The 23,550-nt window shown below is 35.1% G+C and overlaps 1 protein-coding gene across 2 annotated transcripts; it reads left to right on the forward strand.

The window, feature by feature from the left end:
* The first annotated feature begins 1,107 nt into the window (after positions 1-1,107).
* LOC113281156 lies at positions 1,108-4,500 on the forward strand. 2 transcript variants are annotated; one of them, XM_026529814.1, is made up of 2 exons: positions 1,108-1,731; positions 4,160-4,500. In XM_026529814.1, the coding sequence occupies exon 1, from the start codon at positions 1,169-1,171 to the stop codon at positions 1,709-1,711; it is 543 nt and encodes a 180-aa protein (XP_026385599.1). In that variant the 5' UTR covers positions 1,108-1,168; the 3' UTR covers positions 1,712-1,731; positions 4,160-4,500. The 2 variants fall into 2 exon arrangements, with proteins under 2 accessions (XP_026385599.1, XP_026385600.1); XM_026529815.1 differs by lacking the exon at positions 4,160-4,500 and adding an exon at positions 2,932-3,181.
* Positions 4,501-23,550: the final 19,050 nt, after the last annotated feature.

The raw sequence follows: 23,550 nt of genomic DNA on the forward strand, positions 1-23,550 counted from the left end.
TTCTAACTAAACCCGTCAAGAATAATGATGAACATAGTTAAAGCAAAAAGCTTCCCACACATATTTCGAGAAATAAATAACCAAGATAAACTCAGCTCGAAATGGCAAATGTATATAATATAAAAGTGTATATATCTATACAACTTAGTCTTATTTGAAGATTGAATAGAATGGACTTTTGAGTGATAGATAAGTTTTAGTCTCAACATACCTTTTGTTGATGAAGTTCCTCTAAGCTCTCCTCAGTAGATCTTTGTCATCAACCGATGAACGATGTGAAGTCTAAATCTCAACTACACATTCAATCCTAATCTGTTACATAGATATAAGTAGACTAGAAATCAAGACTACAATTTTGATCAACTAAACTTGACAAACAAGCTTGAGATAGCAATGCTTGCGAATTCTACCGAGCAGTGCTCTAACAGATCTAGATATGAAAGTATGATGGCTATAAGAAGAAACTCAGAAGATTTGAATGAATAAGAAAATTAGATGAAGAGAATAGAAGAAGATGATGAAGATCAGAATCGAGCAGCAGATAACGAGATCGGATCGATTTTTCCAAATGATACCATAGTAATACAGACAAAGCTAGTAACTAGAATTCTTCATTAAGCTACAGAGGTGTCCATAAAGGACATTAAATACAAGGAGATATAAAGATGAAATAACAGAAAAGAATGTAAGCCATACACGTGTAGTAATCCTACACAGACTATAACAGAAACAGTTATGACAGCTAACATTCGTTGTAATAAACAGACAGTCTTAGATTATTATCTGGAAGTTAAAATTAGCCACATTTGATGATACACATTGCTTTAAAAGGAATTACAAATTTATGTTATACCACCTCAGTTTCTGCGAAAGTGTACTATCACTTTTGCACAAACAAAGGGAATACGATACTGGGCTACTAGATATTTTGTTGATTGGTGCATTGGGCAGGCGCATGCATCTAGAGTCTATTCGGGCTTACTCGATATTTGAGGTGTTGCCCAAATCGAAGTTTAAGAACTAACGGACAGGCCCATTTATAAAAATGAACCCATAACAATTGTGCCCTAAATCACCAACTCCTCCTTTAAACCTCAATTCTTCCTCCAACCTTCACTCCTTTTTTTTTCGTCTTTCCTCTTCTCTGAAAATCTCTTCCTCAGTAGCGATGGCCTGTACTATTGATTTCCGGCGCTTAGACGAAGGCCTCGGCGGGACTAGAAACAAAAGAAAGAGATCAGATGAAGAAGAGCTCGAATTCACCTTTACCAACACATCAATGGATGTTGACGATGAAGTTGAACCATCAGCAAAGCGCACTGCAATCTCATCATCTGAAGGTAAACCAACCTACGATGGAGTAATAGCAGGAAGAGTATCAGGTCGTAAATGGAAACAACCAAGAACTAAAAGAGCATCAGCTATGAATATCAAAGTGAATCCAAGAACATTTGATGAGAGGATGAAGGAGAAAGAGATTAAAAAGGCATTTAAATCAAGAGTTGATGAATTGAAACTAGAGATTAAGAATAATAAGATTGATAAGAGATTGAAAAGAGAAGAAAGAGAGAAGAAGAAACAAGAGAATATATTGAGGACTGGTACTAAAATTCAGAAGATTACTAATCCAAAGACTTTGAAGAAGATTTCTAAGAGTAAGAATAAAGGTCAGCTTAGAAAGGTTCCTGATGAGATGTTTAAGAGGAAATAGATGCCTCAGGTTCTCCCTCTGTAAGTTCTTCTGTTCTGAAACTTGTGGTGAATTAGGGTTTTTTTTTTTTTTATTATTGTCGTATTAAATTTTGAAGATGTTAAATTTGGGATTTATGTTTTTTGTTTTGGTTAAGATTGTAATGGGTAATCATGGAACTGGTTTAAATTTAATGCTTAATTTTGATAATCTACTGTTGAATTGTTGGCTCTAAAATACTAGGGTTTATGAGCATGATATGAAATATTAGGGTTTAAATTGTTAATTTGTGGCTTTGGTTCCATTTGTCTTGCCACGGAATTGGTTTAAATTTTGGTAACTCACTGCTTAATTGTTGGCTATGAAATGTTAGGGTTTATCAGTATGGTATGAAATTTTAGGATCTAGTTAGGAATTTGTGGATTTGGTTATGTTTGTGTAATCACGGGATTGGTTTCAGAAACCCTTTAATTAAATTTGAACAAGTTCTGCAAGCTTCCCGATTTAGGTCGACACATTAGCTCACCAGAAACTTCATTGTTTACTACATTTTCTTACACATAAGTCTGAAACAGTCTGAAGTTTTAGCAGAGTTCGTTTCATTTGTCTTTACTCTCACAATGAAAACGAAATCAAAAGATGAAGTAGGTAATTTTGGAATTACAGCAAGTCTTATTTTTATGGCAATTTGCTGAGAAAAATTAGCAAAGTCAGGAGGTTCTTTGCTTTATTGTGCTGGTGAGGTGTTTTGCTTAAAAATAAACTTGTGATCAGTCATTTTGTGTTAGTTAAATGTTTTAACTCTATGCCTCTTCTGTTCACCAGTCCGATCTCACGCCAATATGTGCTTTCATATGTAACGATTTCTCTGCATTTTTAGTTAAATGGGCTTATCTTTCTGTCCACGAGTAAGAGTACGGATGAGAGGATTATGTAGCACCTTTAGCTATCAGCAAATATGCTTCAATAGACAGGAGAGCACACACTGCTGATTCTGTTGGTTAGAAGTGGTCCTTGTCTTTGAGAATAGCTAGAATATTATGATATATTATTATTAACTGCATCCTGTATTACTATGATATATTATTATGTGAAGACTGCATCCTGTATTACTATGATATATTATTATTTATTTCTTGCATACCAACATACTGGGTCATCTTAGAACCTGCGTTGTTTTCGTACTACCATTTTGCTCGTGAATTGGCTTGATTTTTCTTTATGTCCATACTCTTTACCAGTGAAAAATGGCCACAGAAGAAGTAATAAGTTTCTACGCTGATTGGAAGCTACACATTTGTGGTTTTGGTTATGGTTGTGGTTCAATTTGCTGAAAAGGATGCTTAGGCATATTGTTTGCTCCATTATGGTGGAGTTGCTATTATTGCTCAGATTAACCACATTTCATTTTATATATTGTATGAACTTTAATACTTGTGTGTCTTTAGTGTGAGTTATTTCTGTTAGTTTTCTTATGGCTAGTATAGTTTACCCTGGCCGAGATGGCATTCAGTTACTAGTTTGATTTACGTCATCATGTAAATTATTTGACAAGTTCGATGGCACGTTCTCATGTTTAGAGAAACTTAGTATCATGTATATAAATCGAAGTTCGATGACATGTTCTTATGTTCAGAGAAACATAGAATCAAGGATAAAAACCATTCCTGTATATGTGGGGGGCTCATTTCCCCCGAACTTTTCAACTAGTCTTTTGAATTTTCTCACTAATGCTATGATACGTCTTCATGCTATGTTTTACCAAGCTGAGATGGCATTCGGTTGCTGGAGTATCATGGAAACGAAATCCAATGATGAAGTAGGAAATTTTGGTTTTACAGCAAGTCTCTGTGGCAATTTGCTGAGAAAAATTAGAAAAGGAAGGAGGTTTTTTGCTTTATTCTGCTGGTGAGGTGGTAAACTTGTTACCAGTTATTTTGAGAAAACACTAGTTTATGATGTGCTATTCGATTTATAATCATGATCATAAGCAGCTACCAAATATCAGTTAAATGTTTTAACTGTATGCTCTTCTGTTCACCAGTTAGAGCTCACACTAAGAAACTTGTCTTTTCTGTCCACGAGTAAGAGAAAGGATGAGAGGATTATGTAGCACCCTTACCTATCAGCAAATATGCTTCAATAGACAGGAGAGCGGACACTGCCGACTTCTCTTGGTTAAAAGAGGTCCTGTCTTTGAAATATCCGATTAGCATAATAGATTTCTTAGACATCCCACTCTATGTGAAGACTGAATCCTTTATTACTATGATAAATTATTATTTATTTCTTGCAACATATTGGGTCATCTTTAAACCTGCTTTACTTTCATACTATTATATATGGTTTGATACAAGAAATCTTACATGAATTATAGTGACGATAGATTAGTGAAGAATGATAGGTTGGTGTTGGATTTCTGGAATGGTGTTTCCTGGTTAATCTGAATTGTCAACACTTGGATTGCAGGGTTGTGTATGGAATTTTTTGTTGCGCTACCATTTTGACGCATCAGCCCATTAGGATCTGTGCAAATTTGAGGCATGTTTGTACCTAAAACATCTAGTTTGTGTTATCTGATTCTTCTTTATGTTCCCATACTCTTTACTAGTGAAAAATGGCCAATGAAGAGATAATAAGTTTCTTTGCCTCACTTTAAGCTACACATTTATGGTTTTTATTGTGGTACAATTTGCTCAAGAGGCTTTTGATGCTTAGACATATATTGTTTGGCCCATTATGGTGGATTTGCCATTATTCCTCGAATGGTCACATTTAAACTTCACTTTATCTTTGAAATACATTGTATGAAATAAATTGTTCACCCGACCGAGATGGCATTTACTAATCAGATTCACATCATCGTGTGGAGTATTTGCTACAGAAACATAAAATCATGGGTAAAATCGTTCTTGTATGTGGGGTGGGGGGCATTTCCCCCGAACTTTTGAACTAGTCTTCTGAACTATCTCAAACTCAGCACTAAAATCTAACTCTAATGCTATGGTTTATCCGAGCTCAGAATGGCATTCAGTTACTAGTCAGATTCATGTCTTCATGCGGACTATTTACCAAGTGCGATGACATGTTCTTTTGTTCAGAGATTTTTAGAATCATGTATACAGTATATACATGTACAGTATATACATCAAAGTTCGAAGACATGTTCTCATGTCCAGAGAAACTTAGAATCATGGATAAAATCATAAAATCATTCTTGTATCGGGACTGGGGGGGGGGGGGGGGGGGGGGGGGGTCATGAATATGAGGCTGCATTGGGTGTCGATATATGGGTAAGCGGGTAGCGGAGTCTGCAGAAGCTTGATTGCTTGAAACCCTAATCGACCAGGCCCTTCCTTCTCTAAGAGCCTTAGTGTTATGTTGCAGTCAAATGAAACAATGAATCAACAGTGAAATCAAATTAGGGTCAAAATGAATCTTTTGCATGAAAGCATTTAAATTGGCCAATAGAAAGTTGTTTGTAAATGCTGCTGCTATTGGCGAATTCTGGTCCAATGTCTAGTCAAGATTCTATCGTTTCCTTTCCTTGATGATGCTTCTTATCGAAGACTTTTTTGTTGATTCCTATACGCTAATTGCATGAATGCACATTTGTTTGTTACAAAAGCTAAGGCATTAGTCTATTCTTTTCAAAATGAGAACAGAGAATAACAATCTTGCTGGCTAACGGAATGAATCAAGATAAGTCAAAATATCATTATCACTTGAGTGGTGTGATGTTTGTATTGGACTAGGGTTTGTTTTCTTGTTTTTCTAAGAAAATATTTGTTGTTGATCAAAAGTGTGATAAAAGTATGATACCCTGAGAACTAATCAAGATTTGACGGGTCATACTCAACTACCCATGATTAATTAACATTAAAATACCATTACTAAACGGGCATTCAGTAAAAATCATTCGTTGAACCCTATTAAGGTTACACCTCGTTTGACTTTGATCTTGACTTTCATTTTTCTTTCCATTCACTTTTCATTTAAAATTAGTAATCCGAAGAACCAACAGACGCAACATTAAAGATAAGAGGGGGAAAAAGATACAAGTTCTCTGAATTAGCGGAACAAATCTAGAGATTTTTGCCAATTCTGCACCCACCTGAACATGGGGGTAGGAACGGCTATCAGTTTTGATTCATTTGCCTCCTTATTTAAATTTTTTATTGTACTAGTTGTTATTTGTTTAGTGTGGCCGTGTGGGTGGAACTAGTACTTTTGGAGTAGGTGACATGCGATCGCACACGGTATTTTAGTGTCCAAACTTTTAGTTTTTCTTGGAATTTTTGGTGTCCCTGTTTATGCTTAATAAGTAATGTTAAAACATCCATTGAGAAAAGATAATAAAATAAATGAGTTTAGTTTATGTTATTGGGAGAAATAAACAATATCAAGTTATCCACAAATGTAACAAGAATCAATGGAAAACCTTCCAGTATACCAAGAAAATTGGGAAAAATGAGTCAATTGGGAGAATTATTTCTTCACCATTATCTCATGCTATAATCTTCCTGATTAATTTTTTCGTCTTTTTCTCTGTTAGATCTTGATGACTGTTTCATCCTATTAGTTTACTTTGTTTCTATCTCTTTTCTTTTTGGTTTTAATATTAGGTTTGCTCTCATAATATCCTAGTCTTACTTGTTGCCTGTTTTCATTATTATTTTTTCTCAATTGTTCTAAATCTTCCTCCTAAATATCTTTTAATCTTTACTATGTTTTGGTAACTGCAGGTCTCGTTGTTCATCAAATCATGGGAAGCATTCAGTGTTGGACCTCTATGTTCAACAGTCTCCTCCTTTTAACTATATTGTTACAACCAAGTATCGCCATTTCATCAGCTTTTTCAGCAGTATTGCTAGCCTCAAATGTTGAAGAGTTCCTAATCAGTATGAACCAGTATTATTTTCTTCATCATGTTTATGATCTAAATGTTGTTTTCGATCCAAGTTCAATCAAATCGGTGTCTGTTACTGAGTCTATCCAAGTTAATAATTTGAAATTCAAATTATTTAACTTTCCCCCTATTACTCTCTGTAATGAAAGGATCTATATTACTCATCTGTATTCTTCTCAGAAGATAGTCAACTTTCCTTCTAAACAATATTTCTCACCTCTTAAAGAAGATATTTTCTTTAATCATCTTAAAGAAAAGAATAATTCTGGTATAACTAATTATATTTATTTGAGCTGTCGTTATTCTCTTTATATCATAATATCCCAAACCCTAGCAAACTGTATCCCCTCATACTGTTACTCTGAAAATATCTTTACGCACCTTTTCCCAGCAGACAACATGGATTCTTCCTCTAACAATCAAATCACTGCTATCACGGGAAAGATGCAGAATACTCAAATAAGAGACATCTGTGCTAGACAGATGAGAAGAGCAGTTGGTACCAAATCTGTTTTTGTCAAAATCGCAAAAAACCATAACATCACCCTTATTGGTAAGCTTTTCACAAAAGATAACTTTGATACTGAAGATGTAAGGAAGGAAGTGCAGAAAGTTTGGAACAAATATAGAACAAAAGAGGTGCGAGCCATTGGGAGGAATATTTATCTTTTCAAGTTTCATTCTGAAGAAGTCATGAATACCATTCTCAAGAAAAGTCTGTGGAACGCTTTGAAAAGCCATTTGAATCTCTTAAAATATGACCCTTCTAACCCTGTTGATCAATGGGTCTTCTCTCATCAAGAGTGGAATGTGCAATTTAAAAATCTTTTACAAGAACATCATTCTAAGGAAATAGTTGATGAAGCTATAGAGGAGCTAGGTACTAAGGTTTGGACTGACCCAGAAGACTGCACTCAAGTTTATGGCAGCACTATAACAGCTAGGATCAAAATCGATTTATCTAAACCCTCCATAGAGGAGGATGGTGGAATAATGTTGCTGGTGGAGTAACGTGGATTCGCTTTCACTGAGAAAAACAACCTCACTCTTTATTCCCCAAATGTTTTACCACTGATCATAAAGAAGAAGAATGTGAAACTGTAGCTGATGAACTCAGGATAAGGGGATACACCAATGAGGAATATATAGCCTACATTCATGAACTGGCTACTGCTTATGGGGTAGAAATCATTGAAGATTTGGATCAACTGATTCAAAATATTGTTGAAGCTTGCCGTATCCAAAAAGAAGAAGAATCGAAAGAGCAAGAGGTTAGTAGAAGCAACAAAAGAGCCATACAGGAGGACAATGACTCTGATGAAGTGGATGAAAACAATATGGAAAATATCCCTGGTAACAAACATTCTTCAACATAGGCTGATGAAATGGAACACGACTTGGTTGAGGAAGGAGCAAAAGAATTAGAGGAGACTTCTCATGAGATGAACGAGACAAACTCTAATCTGGTAATTTCTACTTCTTAGTATTTTTTTTTTCTTCTCGACTCTCTACTATACCTATAGTTATACAAACATTAATTGTTATTCTACCTGTTTTATTAGTCTGCATGTTTTAGATCCTTACAAAAACTTGAGTATCAAGTTTTATGTTTCTAGACTTTTTCCATCATGAAAATATTGAGTTGGAACTGCCAAGGATTCCTAGGTAAAGAAACTAGAGATCATATGTTGCACCTTATCAATCTTCATTCTCCAGACATCATCTTATTATGTGAAACAAAGATTAACGATGATAGAATCCTGAAACTTACAAACTGTCTTAAAATGCCCAACAAAGCTCATGTCCCTTCCATTGGTCAAGTTGGGGGAATAATTCTCTTGTGGAAAGATGGTTTCTCTCTAGAAATTGTCAATGCCTCATCCAACATGTTTCATGCTCTTGTTACTAATGACCCTGCTAGAGGAGAATGCTTTCTCTCGTGTGTCTATGACACTCCTTATAGAGAAGACCAGTTATCTCAATGGGGTTATATTAGAAACTTAGTAAAGTGGTAAAGATTCCCTGGGTTCTCATGGGAGATTTAAACATAACTTTTGATCATACTGAGAGAAACACTAACACTGATCCTACTTCTGATGATGCTATTGATATTATTAAAGAAGTTGAACTTCATGATTTGGGATGTAATGGTAACCCTTTTACATGGACTAGTAATAGTCATGGAACCGGTATAATCAAATCTAGACTAGATAGATCTCTAGTTAATAATGATTGGCTCATTAATTTTCCAGACTCTAGATTACTCCATCTTCCTATTAGAGGCTCGGACCATGCTCCTATTATCTTGTCTTTGTATATTAATTTTTCAGGCTCAAGAAGAACATGGAAATTTTTTGAGAACTGGCTTCAAAATGAGACTTGTATAAATGAAATAAAAAATGCTTAGGTTTCTAATGCTATAGGCTCTTCAGCTTTTGTCATGAATGACAAACTGTCCAATACTAGACATAATTTGTCAAAATGAAGTAAAAATATCTATGGGAATATTCAGGGAAGAATCATTGATCTTCAACAACAAATTGCTCAAATTCAGTTCACAGATATCCAAGGAAGTAACAGTGATGAGGTCTTGAATCTTGAGAAGAAAATTGATTCTTTAAATGAAATTCAACCTTCTTCTTATAAACAGAAATCCAAAGATCATTACTATAATGATATGCATAGGAATTCAAAAAAAAATCATATAAGATCTAATCAGAGAAGAGTCAGAAATAGAATAGATTCTTTACAAGCCCCAGATGGGTCATGGTGTCAAGACAAAAACTCTATAGAAGATCTGATAGTTTCACATTTCAAGAGAATAAGTACAACATCAAATCCAGCTGACAGTGAAGCTTTTTTGCAGCATATCCTCTCTTGTATTTCAGATGAAGAAAATGCAGCTCTTGTCTCCATTCCAACTTCACATGAAATTCATCAAGCTCTAAATTTAATGGATCCTTGGACTTCTCCAGGTCCAGATGGTTTTCCTCCAGGGTTTTACCAATCTCAGTGGCAACTAGTTCAAGAGGATGTATGTAAAACAGTTCAATCTTTCTTCAGTTCAGGCTTTCTTCTAAAGAAACTTAATAGCACAAAAATCACCTTAATCCCTAAAACTTCATCATCTCATAATCCAGAAGATTTCAGGACCATTGCTTTATGAAACACTATATACAAGCTTATTTCAAAGATTATTGCTCTCAGGCTCAAAAAACACTTGGCCAAGATTATTTCACCAATGCAATCTGCATATGTGCCTGGAAGATTAATTTCTGAAAATATTTGTTTAGTCCATGAGCTTGTGAAAGCAATAGAGAGGAAAATAGGAAAAATGGGACATCTTTCTCTTAAGATGGACATGTCAAAAGCATTTGACAGACTAGAATGGTCCTTCCTTACATATGTGCTTAAAAAATTTGGTTTCTGTAAGAAGTTCTGTCATCTCATCATGCAATGTATAAGTACTACTCAGGTGGAAATTCTGGTGAATGGTTCTCCCACTATGGCTTTCAAACCAACAAGAGGAATTAGACAAGGAGATCCTCTTTCTCCTTATCTTTTCATTCTTGCAATGGAAGCTTTCTCTAGACAGGTGTATCATAATGAAAACATAAACATGTTGACAGGTATGAAGATCTCAAGAAATGCTCCTAAAATTAATCACTTGTTATTTGCAGATGACTGCCTACTATTTTGTAAATCTAATTAGATGCAAACTAACAAGCTTCTCCAGCTAATTCAAGATTTCAGTGCTTGCTCTGGGCAGCTTATTAATTTTTCTAAATCTGAAGTCTACTTCAGTAACAATATGAGTCCACTCTCTTGTCATCTAATCAGTGGATTGCTTCAAGTTAGATAATTAAACATTGAAGAAGAAAAATATTTAGGTCTCCCCTTCTTTGTTGGTAGAAATAAGAAGATTCCCTTCTCCAATATCATCACAAAAATGGAATGCAGGATCTCAAGATGGAATGGCTCCAATATGTCTGAGGAAGGAAGAGGAGTGATGATCAAAAATGTTACCAATGCAGTTCCAGTACATCATATGATAAGTTTTAAGTTGCCAGACAACACTATTGATCAACTTAATTCATTACAGCAAAAATTCTGGAGAAATAAGAATTCCAACAAAGGTAAACAGTATATTAGTTGGAGGAATGTAAATAATGCAAAAGAAGAAGGTGGGCATGGCTTCAGAGATTTACAGCTGTTCAATAGAGAACTCCTTGCAAAATCAGTCTGGAAACTCTGTACTGACTCTACCTCAATTTGTTCAGCATCTCTCCAGGCCAAGTATTATCATGATGGTGATATCTTCAATTCTAAAGAATCTGACAACTCAACTTGGTCATGGAAAAACATAAGTTCTGAACTACCTTTCATCAAAACACATGCCTGCTGGTGTGTTGGAAATGGTCAGAAAATCAAGATATGGTAACACAAATGGATTCCTGAACTTAACTATCCTCCAAAGCCAAAAGAATGTGTCTCTTATTTTCAGAACTACATCTACATTCATCAACTATTCTCTACCACAAGTGAAGGCTGGAATTCAGATCTACTTTTTTCTCTTTTTGATCCACAATCAGTTGCCTTAATTATGAATATCACTATTCATAAAAATCAAGAAGATAACTGATATGGACTCTTTAAAAAAGTGGAAGATTCTCAGTAAAGTCTGCTTATAATAGAATGCTAAAAGAAAGGAATGGAGATTTTTCAGTTGGTACAAGAATGCAAAGAATTTTCAAAAAATTGTGGAAATTACCTATACTTCCAAGAACCAAACAATTCATGTGGAAATGTATCAAGCTGCTTCTTCCAACAAGAGACACTCTGGTGGGAGTCATTCAAGATGCTAATTTCAATTGTCCCTCTTGTTCTCAGGAAATTGAAACTGCATCTCATACTATCCTTGACTGTCCTTTATCCAAATCAGTTTGGTTTGCAGTTTTGGGTTTACACATTAGCCAGGGTAGTATGTTATTTGATTGGATCTGTGGATGGTTTGACTCAGTGATAAATAGACAGATTCAAGAGAGTAATCTCTGCAAGATAGGAATAGTAGCTTGGTGTCTCTGGAATTCCAGGTGTGATAAAGTTTTCAAGAATATCTCAGCTACTCCAGAAAGCATTATTCAGAGATGCAAAAGAGAATTTGAAATTATGGATCATAAAACATCTACAAACTACAAACTTCTTGCCCCTCAGAATGGGACTAACATTCACTGGATACCTCATTTGCCTGGTTTCTTCAAAATAAATTCTGATGGTTCTTTTGTTTCAGCTAATAACACTGGTGGCATTGGACTAATCTGTCGTGATTTTGCAGGTGTGCATCACGGATCTAAATACATATATCTGACTACTGCAACTAGTCCAGAACAAGCGGAGAGTAAAGCACTTTGGGAAGCAATGCAATGGGCAATAGAAAAAAGGCTGGAGAAAGTTATTTTTGAGTTAGACGCAAAGCTTATTGTGGATGCAGTTTTGGGAGATGCACTTAATATTGATTGGAGAGTACACAACCTAATCCTAGATATCAAGTATTTATTTAAATTACATTCATCTTGGAAATGTTCTTATGTGCCTAAAGAGAGAAATAAAGTAGCATATAATTTGTCTAAGTTAGCTAGAACTCAGTTTATTAGTGGTGTCTGGTTTTCATCCCCTCCAGATGATATCATTCATCAATTTCAGGAGGATGCTCGCAATGTAAATTCTTTCTAATCCATAATTCAAATTTTCAGTTACAAAAAAAAAAGTTATCCACAAATGTTGTTGTGCAGGTAGAATAAAACTGGACATTACCCCACGAAAGCAAGTGCTGTGGTCGGAGACAATCATATAATGTTCTTCTCCGCACATCGACCGTAAGTCATATATAATGAAATTATTGTACCTGGTTTCATTGCCAAAATCAGAATCGAGCAGAGGTTCTTCAATCAGGAATACTAGACTTGAATGCTGGAGACTCAAAATTTCTAAGGTTTTGGGAGTAAATCCGGTTCCTATGGGAGGTGGCTTACCCACTCATATGTCATGCCAGCTGGCCTGGTAAACTGAACGCGTCACTACGGTAGAAATGATAGGCGATGGTGTCTACACTGAATGAATCGATCGCCAACAGTGTAGTCTCCATCGTTTGGGTGGTATTCGTCCTCCAACGGGAAATTCTCCATCGCTATAAAAATGTGAATTTCAAACACTAAATCTACCTTGGTGAACTGCCTTAGAAATGTTAAGTTTGAGCTCAAGAAATGGAATATCTCCCACTATGGTAATATTGATCACAAAGTCAATAACTTAACGGATCAACTTAATATCCTGAATAGTAATCCTTATTAAGAATAATGAGGCCATTAGTGTGATTGAACATAATCTTGAGTCAGCTCAAAAAGCTCCGGAACTTTTTTATGCTCAAAAATCTATAGTGGATTTCATTAAGGGCTCTGACAGAAACACTTCCTATTACCATACCAATGTAAATAGTAGAAGGCACTTCAACCATATTAATTCTCTAAAACTTGTTGATGGTCAATAGTCTGAGGATAAAGACACTCTTGAAGACCTGATAGTTACTCATTTCAAAAGTATTTCTACCATCACTAATGATTTATTAGATAAAAGATTTTTGAATTGCATTGATAGCTGTATCACCAATAAGGACAATGAAAATATTTTGAATCCTATTACTCTTGAAGAGATTAGGAACACAATCATGCAAATGGCCATATGGACTGCCCCTGTGTTAGAGGACTGCTCGGTCGAACTCGCAAGCTTTTCTATCTAAAGCTTGTTTGTCAAGTTTAGTTGCCAAAACTATAAGTTCTAATTTCTAGTCTACTTTTAACTGTGTCTCGGATTAGGACAGAATGTGTAGTTGAGCTTTAGACTTCACGACGTTCATCGATTAAAGATGAAGAACTACTAAGGGGAGCTTGTGGAACTTCACCAACAAAAGATATGTGGAGACTTGAACTCATCAATCACTCAGAAATCTATTTCTATTTTATCTCCTACTGAGACAAAAGTCGTATAGCTATATAGAATTTATATTATACACATTTGATATTTCGAGCTGAGTTTAACTCGCTTACATATTTCTCGATATATGTGTTGGTAAGCTTTCACTTTAACCAAGTTCATCTTTATTCTTGACGAAAGTCAAAAGATGATCATGTGAAAATCACCTGGTAACATCTTACATGATTTGTGTGAGACAGTCATTTGATGCAGACTCGGAATGTTTCGTGTTGATTTATTGATCACTTGAAATCTGCTTTGAAGCTAATAGTTTGTGTGAGACAACTATTCCCGTCTTCCAAGAATGTTCCAATGATTAACACGGAGTTTAGAACGATTAACCATTGATTGGATATAAAACAATATGCATACTTGTATGCTAATTTTTGCAAGTTATTCCAAGTTCGGGAACCATATTATGGATACCTGTATGCGTACTGGTTTGATAGTTGAAGTCCGGGAACCTAGTATGCATACTCGTATGCGTATCGACTTAAAAGTTTAAGTCCGGGAATTCAACTGAGTTTGGTCATGTACGACAGTATGCGTACCCGTTCGCACACTGGCGAACCCAGGCCAAGTCCGGCTACTTAGGTATGCGTACCCGTTTGCATACTTGAGTGGGTTAAGTTCTAAAATCGGTTTGTTCATGAACAAATACATTTCTATAATAAGGAATGCAATATTTTGCAAACCGTGGCTATAATGTTCATGAATTGGTTCGAGTGAATCAAAATCGATTTTGCTTCAATTGTGTCTTGCATACTTCTATGAGAATATAAACAATTGAACAACTTTATAACTAGTTTCATTTGAGTCATTTGAACTAGTTGTGATTAAGATGAACAGGGTTGATATGAAAGTGTTCATATGGCTAACTTCGGTTAACTATTGTTGAGCCAACCATGTGTACACATTTAGTACAGTTAAATGAAGGCACATTTCCTAAAACCATTATAGGTTAACGACTTAAAGACTTCATTGGGATTCTGAAGCCAGACCCAACTATTTTCTCTGTAGTTGTGTGTTCTGATCTTACTTTGTTCTATCGTATTAACTATTATCTTATCTAATATTTGCTCGATATTTAATCTCTTATAGGTAAGATAAAAAGTAGTCACAAACATCTTCGTCTCATCGTTCGTGATTACACAATATCTTGTTTCGCTACCATACGATTAAGATAATTGTGAGGTGATTGATATTACTAGGATCCGGTGTGTAAATTGGTTCTTGTTCACCTTGGTTTATCAAAAGACGGAACAAAAACTCGTAGGTACTTCTGTGGGAGACAGATTTATCTATTCAATATACTTTTCTGTGTGAAACAGATTTGTTTGTCAAGTCTTCGACTTTGGATCGTAGCAACTCTTAGTTGTGGGTGAGAAAAACTAAGGGAATAAGTGTATAGAATCTGTCGTGGTTCAAGAGGCGGAAGGAACGCGACAGTACCTTAATCAGTGTGAGATTGGTTATGGCTCAACTACAATCCAGTTCGAAGTTAACTTGTAGTATGCTAGAGTCTGTAGCGGCTTAATACAGTGTGGTGTTCAAATCTGGACTAGTCCCGGGGTTTTTCTGCATTTGTGGTTTCCTCGTTAACAAAATTTCTGGTGTCTATGTTACTTCTTTTTCGCATTATATTTTTATATAATTGAAATATCACAGGTTGTGCGTAGTTCAATCAATTGGTGAATTCAACCTTTGGTTGTTGATTGAAATTGATTGACGCTTGGATATTGGTCTTTGGTACCATCCAATTTATTTCTCATATTAATCCGGCTCACAAATTTTTATCTGTTGGATTGCAGATTGATTTGATAAATTGAGATATAACTATTGGATGTATTTTTCTTGATTGATTCTGATTGTCTAGTTGATTCTCTTGGAAATATATTGGAGTTAGTCCATACAGATTGCCTAAATGAAATATTGGGTGTGGTTGTTAGACCCCCGTTTTCCAATTGGTATCAGAGCAGGCAGACACGTTTAAAACCTCATAAGTCTGTGTTTGTAGCAATCTGACTTTATGGACAAAAACGCAATCTCTATAAATGTACCACCAGTCTTCGATGGCTCGAATTATCTATGGTGGAAAATTTCTATGTGTGCCTTTCTTCAAGAGCGTGATTTTCAATCATGGGTTCATGTAGTTGATGAGTATGATCCTCCGGTTGTTACAGAAGGCGATGTAACCGTTCCAAAGGATATTGGTGTATATGATCCTGCCGAGATTCTCGCTGCAAAGCAAAATTCTGACAGATTAAACGTTATCATCCATGCCATTACCCCAGATCTTCAGCACCATGTGACTACGTGCACTAAGTCTAAAGAAGCTTGGGATATCTTAGAAACTGTATTCGAAGGAAATTCCTCTGAGAAAGAAACTAGGCTTCAAAACCTAAATTTTGATTGAGAAAACCTTCGTATGGCTGATGAAGATTCATTTGATGAGTTTAATCACAAAGTGTCTGAAATTGTTAATGCATCTTTTGCGTTGGGTAAGACTATTCCTGAAAAGGACATTGTGATGAAAATTCTCAGATCGTTGCCATCCAAATACGACTCTAAGAAGAATGCCATCATTAAAGGAAATAAACTTAGTACTTTATCCAGAAATACTCTTGTTTGGAAGTTAAAGATCTTTGATCACGAGAATACATCCAAACCTGGGAAGGATATTGCTTTCAAAGCACAAATGAACATTAAATTGCTTGATAAAAGTAAAAGTGTTGGCAACTCTGTTATTGATCCTATTGAGACGATTCATCAGATGAAGATCTTGACAACTCAGTTTCACTGATCACAAGACAGTTTAGGGATTTTCTTTTGAAGAGAAGTAAACGGTTCATCAGAGATAAACCCAGGTTATCAGTCAAACCTCATGACTGTACTCCTCTTAAAACAAGGACACCGTCGATACTGATGATGAGGATATGCCACAGTGCTTCAAGTGTAAAGGTTATGGTCATTTTTCTAATGAGTTTCCATATCGTGGAAAATACACTGGGAACAAAGGTCTTGCTGCAACTCTTGATGAGATGTCTGATCACTATGATTCAGATGAAGATGAAAAGTCAAGTGTTGCACTCCTTGGTGAAAATATTGATTTTGATAATTGTAGCAATACGTACATCAATCTTGATATTCTTCCTGGAGAAACTTTGTCAACCACTATGGAGGATAAAGTGGATTTTTCCATGTCGGCTGAAAATTCTATTTCACATATTTCAGGCACCTCAATTTGTTTAGTAGCATGATCAACTATGGTGTCTGAACCGTCCTCCACATTGACATGTTCTTATTGTGCTTTTATGGGTCATGAACTCTCTAAGTGTTACAAGTACAAACATAAAATAAGATATGTCAATAAACTTCAATGGAGAGCAAATCGATTAGCAAACAAGCTCAAACTTGTTCAAAAGTATAATTCATCTGAGGTAAGTAAAAAACTCAATTCCTCTCCGAAAAAGTTAATTTCTAAAGAATTAATTAGACCTCTCCAGAAAATAACAAGGTCTAAACATTCTGTGAAAAAAGGGTATTAAGAATTCCGTATAGAAGTGTATAGTGGACAGATTATTGTTCACCCCAACATAGCTTAATTGTGTTGAAAGTGCATCTTGTCTCATGTGCCTGACTTCAAAGAGACAAGAGTTTTACAAAATTCAGGCTTTAGGAAAAGAAAGTTTTTTTTTTTTTTTTTTTGCTTTTTTTTGGATTTTTTTTGATCTTTTCATAACCCGACATTCCTTTTTTCCTTCCCTAAAAAACTCTTTTGATCACAAGATTGCTTGTTGAGCTTTATTTGTGTATTTCTTTCACAATTCCATACTTGTATGGAGACTCCAAGCATCATGTCTTCTGATAGAAAAGATGTTAATATGATTGTTAAGCCATCAATCACGGAGGAAAAAGATAAGTCTCCTTCCTCTACAACTTTAAAGATAAAAAAGAAGAATATGAAGAAACCAAGGGTTATTCCCTCTAATCTTCATAAGTTTTCCGGTGTTCTTGAAGAGTTGAAGGAAAAAAAGAAGGAGGTTCAGCAAATAAAGGCTATTTTTTTGAGGACTCTTGAGATTCAGAAGGCCCTGCTTCGATATCAGTCAAGAAGGTTTGTTGGAATTGACTCCTTTCTTCATGAACCTTATGTTCTAATGGATGTTGACGACAAGGAGTTCGGGGATGATAAAGAATATTTCAGAGGTCTTAATGTCTAGGAAACTTCTTATGAGAATTTATTCTTGTGTTTTAAGAAGGATAACTAGGGTTTGGAATAACCTACTCCCTCCGTCCCTAATTAGATGAGCTATTTGGTTTTTAGTTTTGTCCAACAATAGATGAGCTATTTCACTAATCAAGGGGGTATTTCTAAAACTATCCTTTTAATTGATTATTTTTACTATATGAAATATGTATAATTTGATAGTCATGTTTATATTCGTTGCGTAGGTGTTTTAAAATGCTTTTCAACGGTATAAAGTTTATAAAAAACCGTGGTATAGTTTAAGAGATAAAACGTTTCTAAATTTTACTAATTATTGCCCATAAGACTATAATTGTAAAAAATACTTAAATATACTCCACTTTCCTCCTTTCCATAAAATTTGTGCAAACTACAAATAGCTCATCTAATTAGGGATGAAGGGAGTATATTGTGATTACACATTGCTATTGCCAACGATTTTCATCTTGCAATGTTTTTAGATTTATTTATTTAAATTGTTAAAGTTTACTTGGAAGATGATTTTGCAGTATTAATCTTTATTGGTTTTATATATTGCAAAAATTATTACGTGATATGTGTGTTTGAGTCCGTGAACTGTGATTATCCCATATATGTCAAAAGTTAAGTCTATTGTGTCATTATGCAAATAGTGATAAAAAATAGAATGAACTTTTGAATTACAAAGATTAAGTCTATGATATCATTATGCAAATATTGTAGTATTGATCTTTCCCTGATCCACTTCATGTGAAAGTACTATATGGCTCTGTAAGTTTTCTTATGTTGAGCATTTCCGATTAAATTAATCATGGGTTCTCTTGTGGTTAATTTAGTTAAGTTTTTCTGGATACAAATTCACGTTTCTTGTGATTTGTTAATTTCCAAAGAAATCCTTCTTTCTTGTGAAAGTAAGGTCGCTCTTGTTGTTCTTTCAGGAATGACATTGGGGAGAGTTCTTAATTGAACTTGTGCTTAATTGCCTAATATTTGTGGGGAGTGCGACTGTGGAATATTATAGGAGTTTTCTTGTATCTTTATAAAATCCTTGATGAATACACTAAGTTTCAACTATGTTAAATCATCGAAACAAAGTTGATATGTTCTCTTTTAGTCATGAAGTATCTCTATGAGAATTTCATTATGATCCCACTAGTTTTCGTACCTTTGCTAATTTATATTGATAAAAAGGGGGAGAATTATTGTGTAGTTCATACTACAAATACATATAGTTTACGGATCATTATGTAAGGGGGAGTAGTTTTCATTGTGAGATGAAGTATTGACTAAGGGGGAATGATACATATCACCATAGTATTATTGTCATAGTTGTGATACAATTGAACTTTGATGCTGTGTAATAATACTATGACATTGTATAACAATAACTGAGAACAATGGTTTTCTTATTGTTATGGCTACGGATCTTCAACAACTATGATGTTGAATTGAACACGTTCAGAATCCCTGGAGTACTTGGAAGTGACGAAGATTTAGAGTAATGTTGAAGAACCAAGGAAATCAAAGAAGCTATAAAGTTTATTTATTTTATAATCCATATGTATTGATAGTTTTGTCACTAAAATTGACAAAGGGGGAGATTGTTAGAGCACTGCTCGGTCGAACTCGCAAGCGTTTCTATCTCAAGCTTGTTTTTCAAGTTTAGTTGCCAAAACTATAAGTCTTGATTTCTAGTCTACTTATAGCTATGTCTTGGATTAGGATAAAATGTGTAGTTGAGCTTCAGACTTCACGACGTTCATCGATTGAAGACGAAGAACTACTAAGGGGAGCTTGTAGAACTTCATCAACAAAAGGTATGTGGAGACCTGAACTCATCTATCACTCAGAAGTCTATTTATTTTCTATTTCCTATTGAGACAAAAGTCGTATAACTATATAGACTTTATATTATACACGTTTTATATTTCGAGCTGAGTTTAACTCGCTTACATATTTCTCGAAATATGTGTTGGTAAGCTTTCGCTTTAACCAAGTTCATCTTTATTCTTGACGAAAGTCAAAAGATGATCATGTAAAAATCGCCTGGTAACATCTTACATGATTTGTGTGAGACAGTCATTTGATGTAGACTCGGAATGTTTCGTATTGATCACTTGAAAATTACTCTGAAGCTAATAGTTTATGTGAGACAGCTATTCCCATCTTCCAAGAATGTTTCAATGATTAACACGGAGTTTAGAACGATTACCTATTGATTGGATATATCACAGTATGCGTACTTATATGCTAACTGTTGCAAGTTATTCCAAGTCCGGGAGCCATAGTATGCATACTCGTATGCGTACTGGTTTGATAGTTTAAGTCCGGGAACCTAGTATGCATACACGTATGCGTACCGGCTTAAAAGTTCAAGTCCGCGAATTCAACTGAGTTTGGTCATGTACGACAGTATGCGTACCCGTTCGCATACTGGCGAACCCGGACAAAGTCCGGCTACTTAGGTATGCGTACCCGTTTGCATACTTGAGTGGGTTAAGTTCTAAAACCGGTTTGTTAATGAACAAATACATTTATATAATAAGGAATGCAATCTTTTGCAAACCGTGGCTATAATGTTCATGAATTGATTCGAGTGAATCAAAATCGATTTTGTTTCATTGTGTCTTGTATACTTCTATGAGATTATAAACAATTGAAAAACTCTAGAATTAGTTTCATTTGAGTCATTTGAACCAGTTGTGATTAAGATGAACAAGGTTTATATTAAATTTTTCATATAGCCAACTTCGGTTAATTATTGTTGAGCCAACCATGAATTGTTCATTTGTGTAACAAGCTAAGTTCGATCTAACGGTTGAAAGATATTAACTTGACTCTAATTAGGTTTTCATCTAACCGTGAATATGAATGCTTTGTTACCAAGGTAGCATTGATTGCAAACCCTGATTTGAAGGTTATATAAGGGAGAAATCTAGCAACTGGGAAAACCTAATCCCCACACCTCCTTTGTGATACTACCTGCGACTAGAGTCGATTCTCCTTTAACCTAGGTTTTTCCTAAAACCATTATAGATTAACGACTTAAATACTTCATTAGGATTTTGAAGCCAGACCAAACTATTTTCTTTTTAGTTGCTTGTTCTGATCTTACTTTGTTCTATCGTATTGAGTACTATCTTATCTAAGATTTGCTCGAGATTTAATCTCCGATAGGTAAGATAAAAAGTAGCCACAAACAACTTCGTCTCATCGTTTGTGATTCCACAATATCTTGTTTCGCTACCATACGATTAAGATTATTGTGAGGTGATTTATATAACTAGGATGTTCTTCAGGAATATAAGTTTGGTGTATCAATTGGTTCCTGTTCACCTTGTTGTATCAAAAGACGAAACAAAAACTCGTAGATATTTCTGTGGGAGACAGATTTATCTATTCAATAGACTTTTCTGTGTGAGAAAGATTTGTTTATCAAGTCTTCGACTTTGGGTCATAGCAACTCTTAGTTGTGGGTGAGACCAGCTAAGGGAATCAAGTGCGCAGAATTCGGCGTAGTTCAAGAGGCGTAAGGAACACGATTTTACCTTAATCAGTGTGAGATTGGTTAGGGCTCAACTACATTCCAGTCCGAACTTAACTTGTAGTAAGATATAGTCTGTAGCATCTTAATACAGTGTGGTGTTCAAATCTGGACTAGGTCCCGGGGTTTTTCTGTATTTGCGGTTTCCTCGTTAACAAAATTTTTGGTCTCTGTTTTATTTCTTTTCCACATTATGTTTTTATATAATTGAAATACCACAGGTTGTGCGTAGTTCAATCAATTGGTGAAACCAACCTTTGGTTGTTGATTGAAATTGACTGACGTTTGTATAGTGGTCTATGGTACCATCCAAGTTATTTCTAATATTAATCCGGCTTACAGACTTCTATCTGTTCGATTGCATATTGATGATTTGATAAATTGAGATATAACTCTTGGATGTATTTTCCTTAATTGAGTCTGACTGTCTAGTTGATTCTCTTGGAAATATATTGGAGTTATTCCATAAAGATTGCCTAAACGAAATACTGGGTGTGGTTGTTAGACCCCCGTTTTTTAACCCTGGTCCTGATGAGTTTCCTACAGTTTTAGAGCATAGCTCGGTTGAACCCACAAAGTGTTGGTATGTCAAGTTTGGTTGTCATATTTTAGTGAATCAAAACTCATGTTAAGAGTCGCTTGATTATGTACTAGAGTCAACTTCGTATAGGTTAGCTTGAAAGTATTAGGATATGGGACATTACAGGTATTGCGAAGACTTGAAGATGTGAAGAAGCAAGGAGCTACAACGACAACATCATCCTTCTACTTGAGGTTAGTAATATTTGACTTGAACTGTTTCATTCTCTAGCGTATCTTTCAAGTCGAGCATATTGAAAACGAAACTGCGAAGCATGTTTGAACTCTAGATAGACATAGTATTAAGGAATACAATACGAGGTTTATTACTTAACCATTAAACTTTGTAGATAAGACATCGCCATAATCATTTGAATGCTATTGTGGTTATGTATGGGTATGAGGTGAGGATTCCATCCTAGGGAACAATGTTTACATATGTTCTAAGGAAGTAAATTCATGAACTTGGTTTGTGAATCGAAAAGGAAATTGCCAGGTGTTATTGGTTTTGTTATTCATTGCATATCTTACGAATAACCAATATGTGTGATTAGTAGAACCGTTCATGAATTTTTTGTGTTCTTAGTAAAACTATTCACAAAGGCCTGACTTATGTATTGGTATGACTTTTATTAGTGAAACCGATTTTAAGTAATCATCTAAGATGGTATGATCGAGTTTGTGATTTTATGTCTGAAAAAATCTGGGAAAAGGGGAACCGATCCTAGTGAGAGGTGCAGTACATCACAAAGGGGAATCGATCCTTGTATGAGGTGCAACAGGTTTATAGCAGAAAGGGGAACTGATCCTATGGACATGTGTAACACGCTTTTAGGCAAAGGGGAACCGATGCTCTGGACATGTGCAACACATTCAAGTTAGATACCATATATATGTGGGGAACCGATACCTAGTCAACCGAATTTTGGAAAGCTAGTGTGACTATGCACAATACTCACATGAAGGTAGAACCATAGCTTGTTTTGGTAGAACCGTTACACCATGATTTGTGATTGAATGTTATTTGATCAATCACATAGTTATTGAAAGTCAGATGAACCAATTCTAAACTTGTTTGGAAGTGTGGCAAATCGGTTTCATGGTTGTAAATATGAAAGAGAACTTACAAAGTAAGGAAGTCGACATACTTTGAATACGTGCTGTGAATGTTTATTATTTAATTGTTCAAAGTTATTCCCTAATAGCTAAGGGAAGAGAATCCCAGGATCGAAACATAAATAAGTTAAGAATCTTTTAATTACGGTTATTAATTTCATTTTTAGGAAAATAAGAATTAGTAATGTGCACTTACTAATTAAAGATTTTCTGAGAGATTTCGATCATTATTTTTGGACAGAGTATTTCCAGGAATTATGGAAACTGAATTTGTGCTTTAATGAATATCTTTAGAATATTTTCGGTTTTGGAAATTCCTTGGTGTCCAAATTTCCTAGTCTATAAATACTTGAAGTTTGCATTTCTAGCAAATTAATCCTTCGTAACAGCAAACTACCTCTTGTTGTGCTGCTACTAGTGAAGCCGCCTATTCAGAGAGGAGAGTAACTTAATTT

This window comes from Papaver somniferum, chromosome 5 (assembly GCF_003573695.1).
Source record: "Papaver somniferum cultivar HN1 chromosome 5, ASM357369v1, whole genome shotgun sequence".
NCBI classification, from domain to species: Eukaryota; Viridiplantae; Streptophyta; class Magnoliopsida; order Ranunculales; family Papaveraceae; genus Papaver; species Papaver somniferum.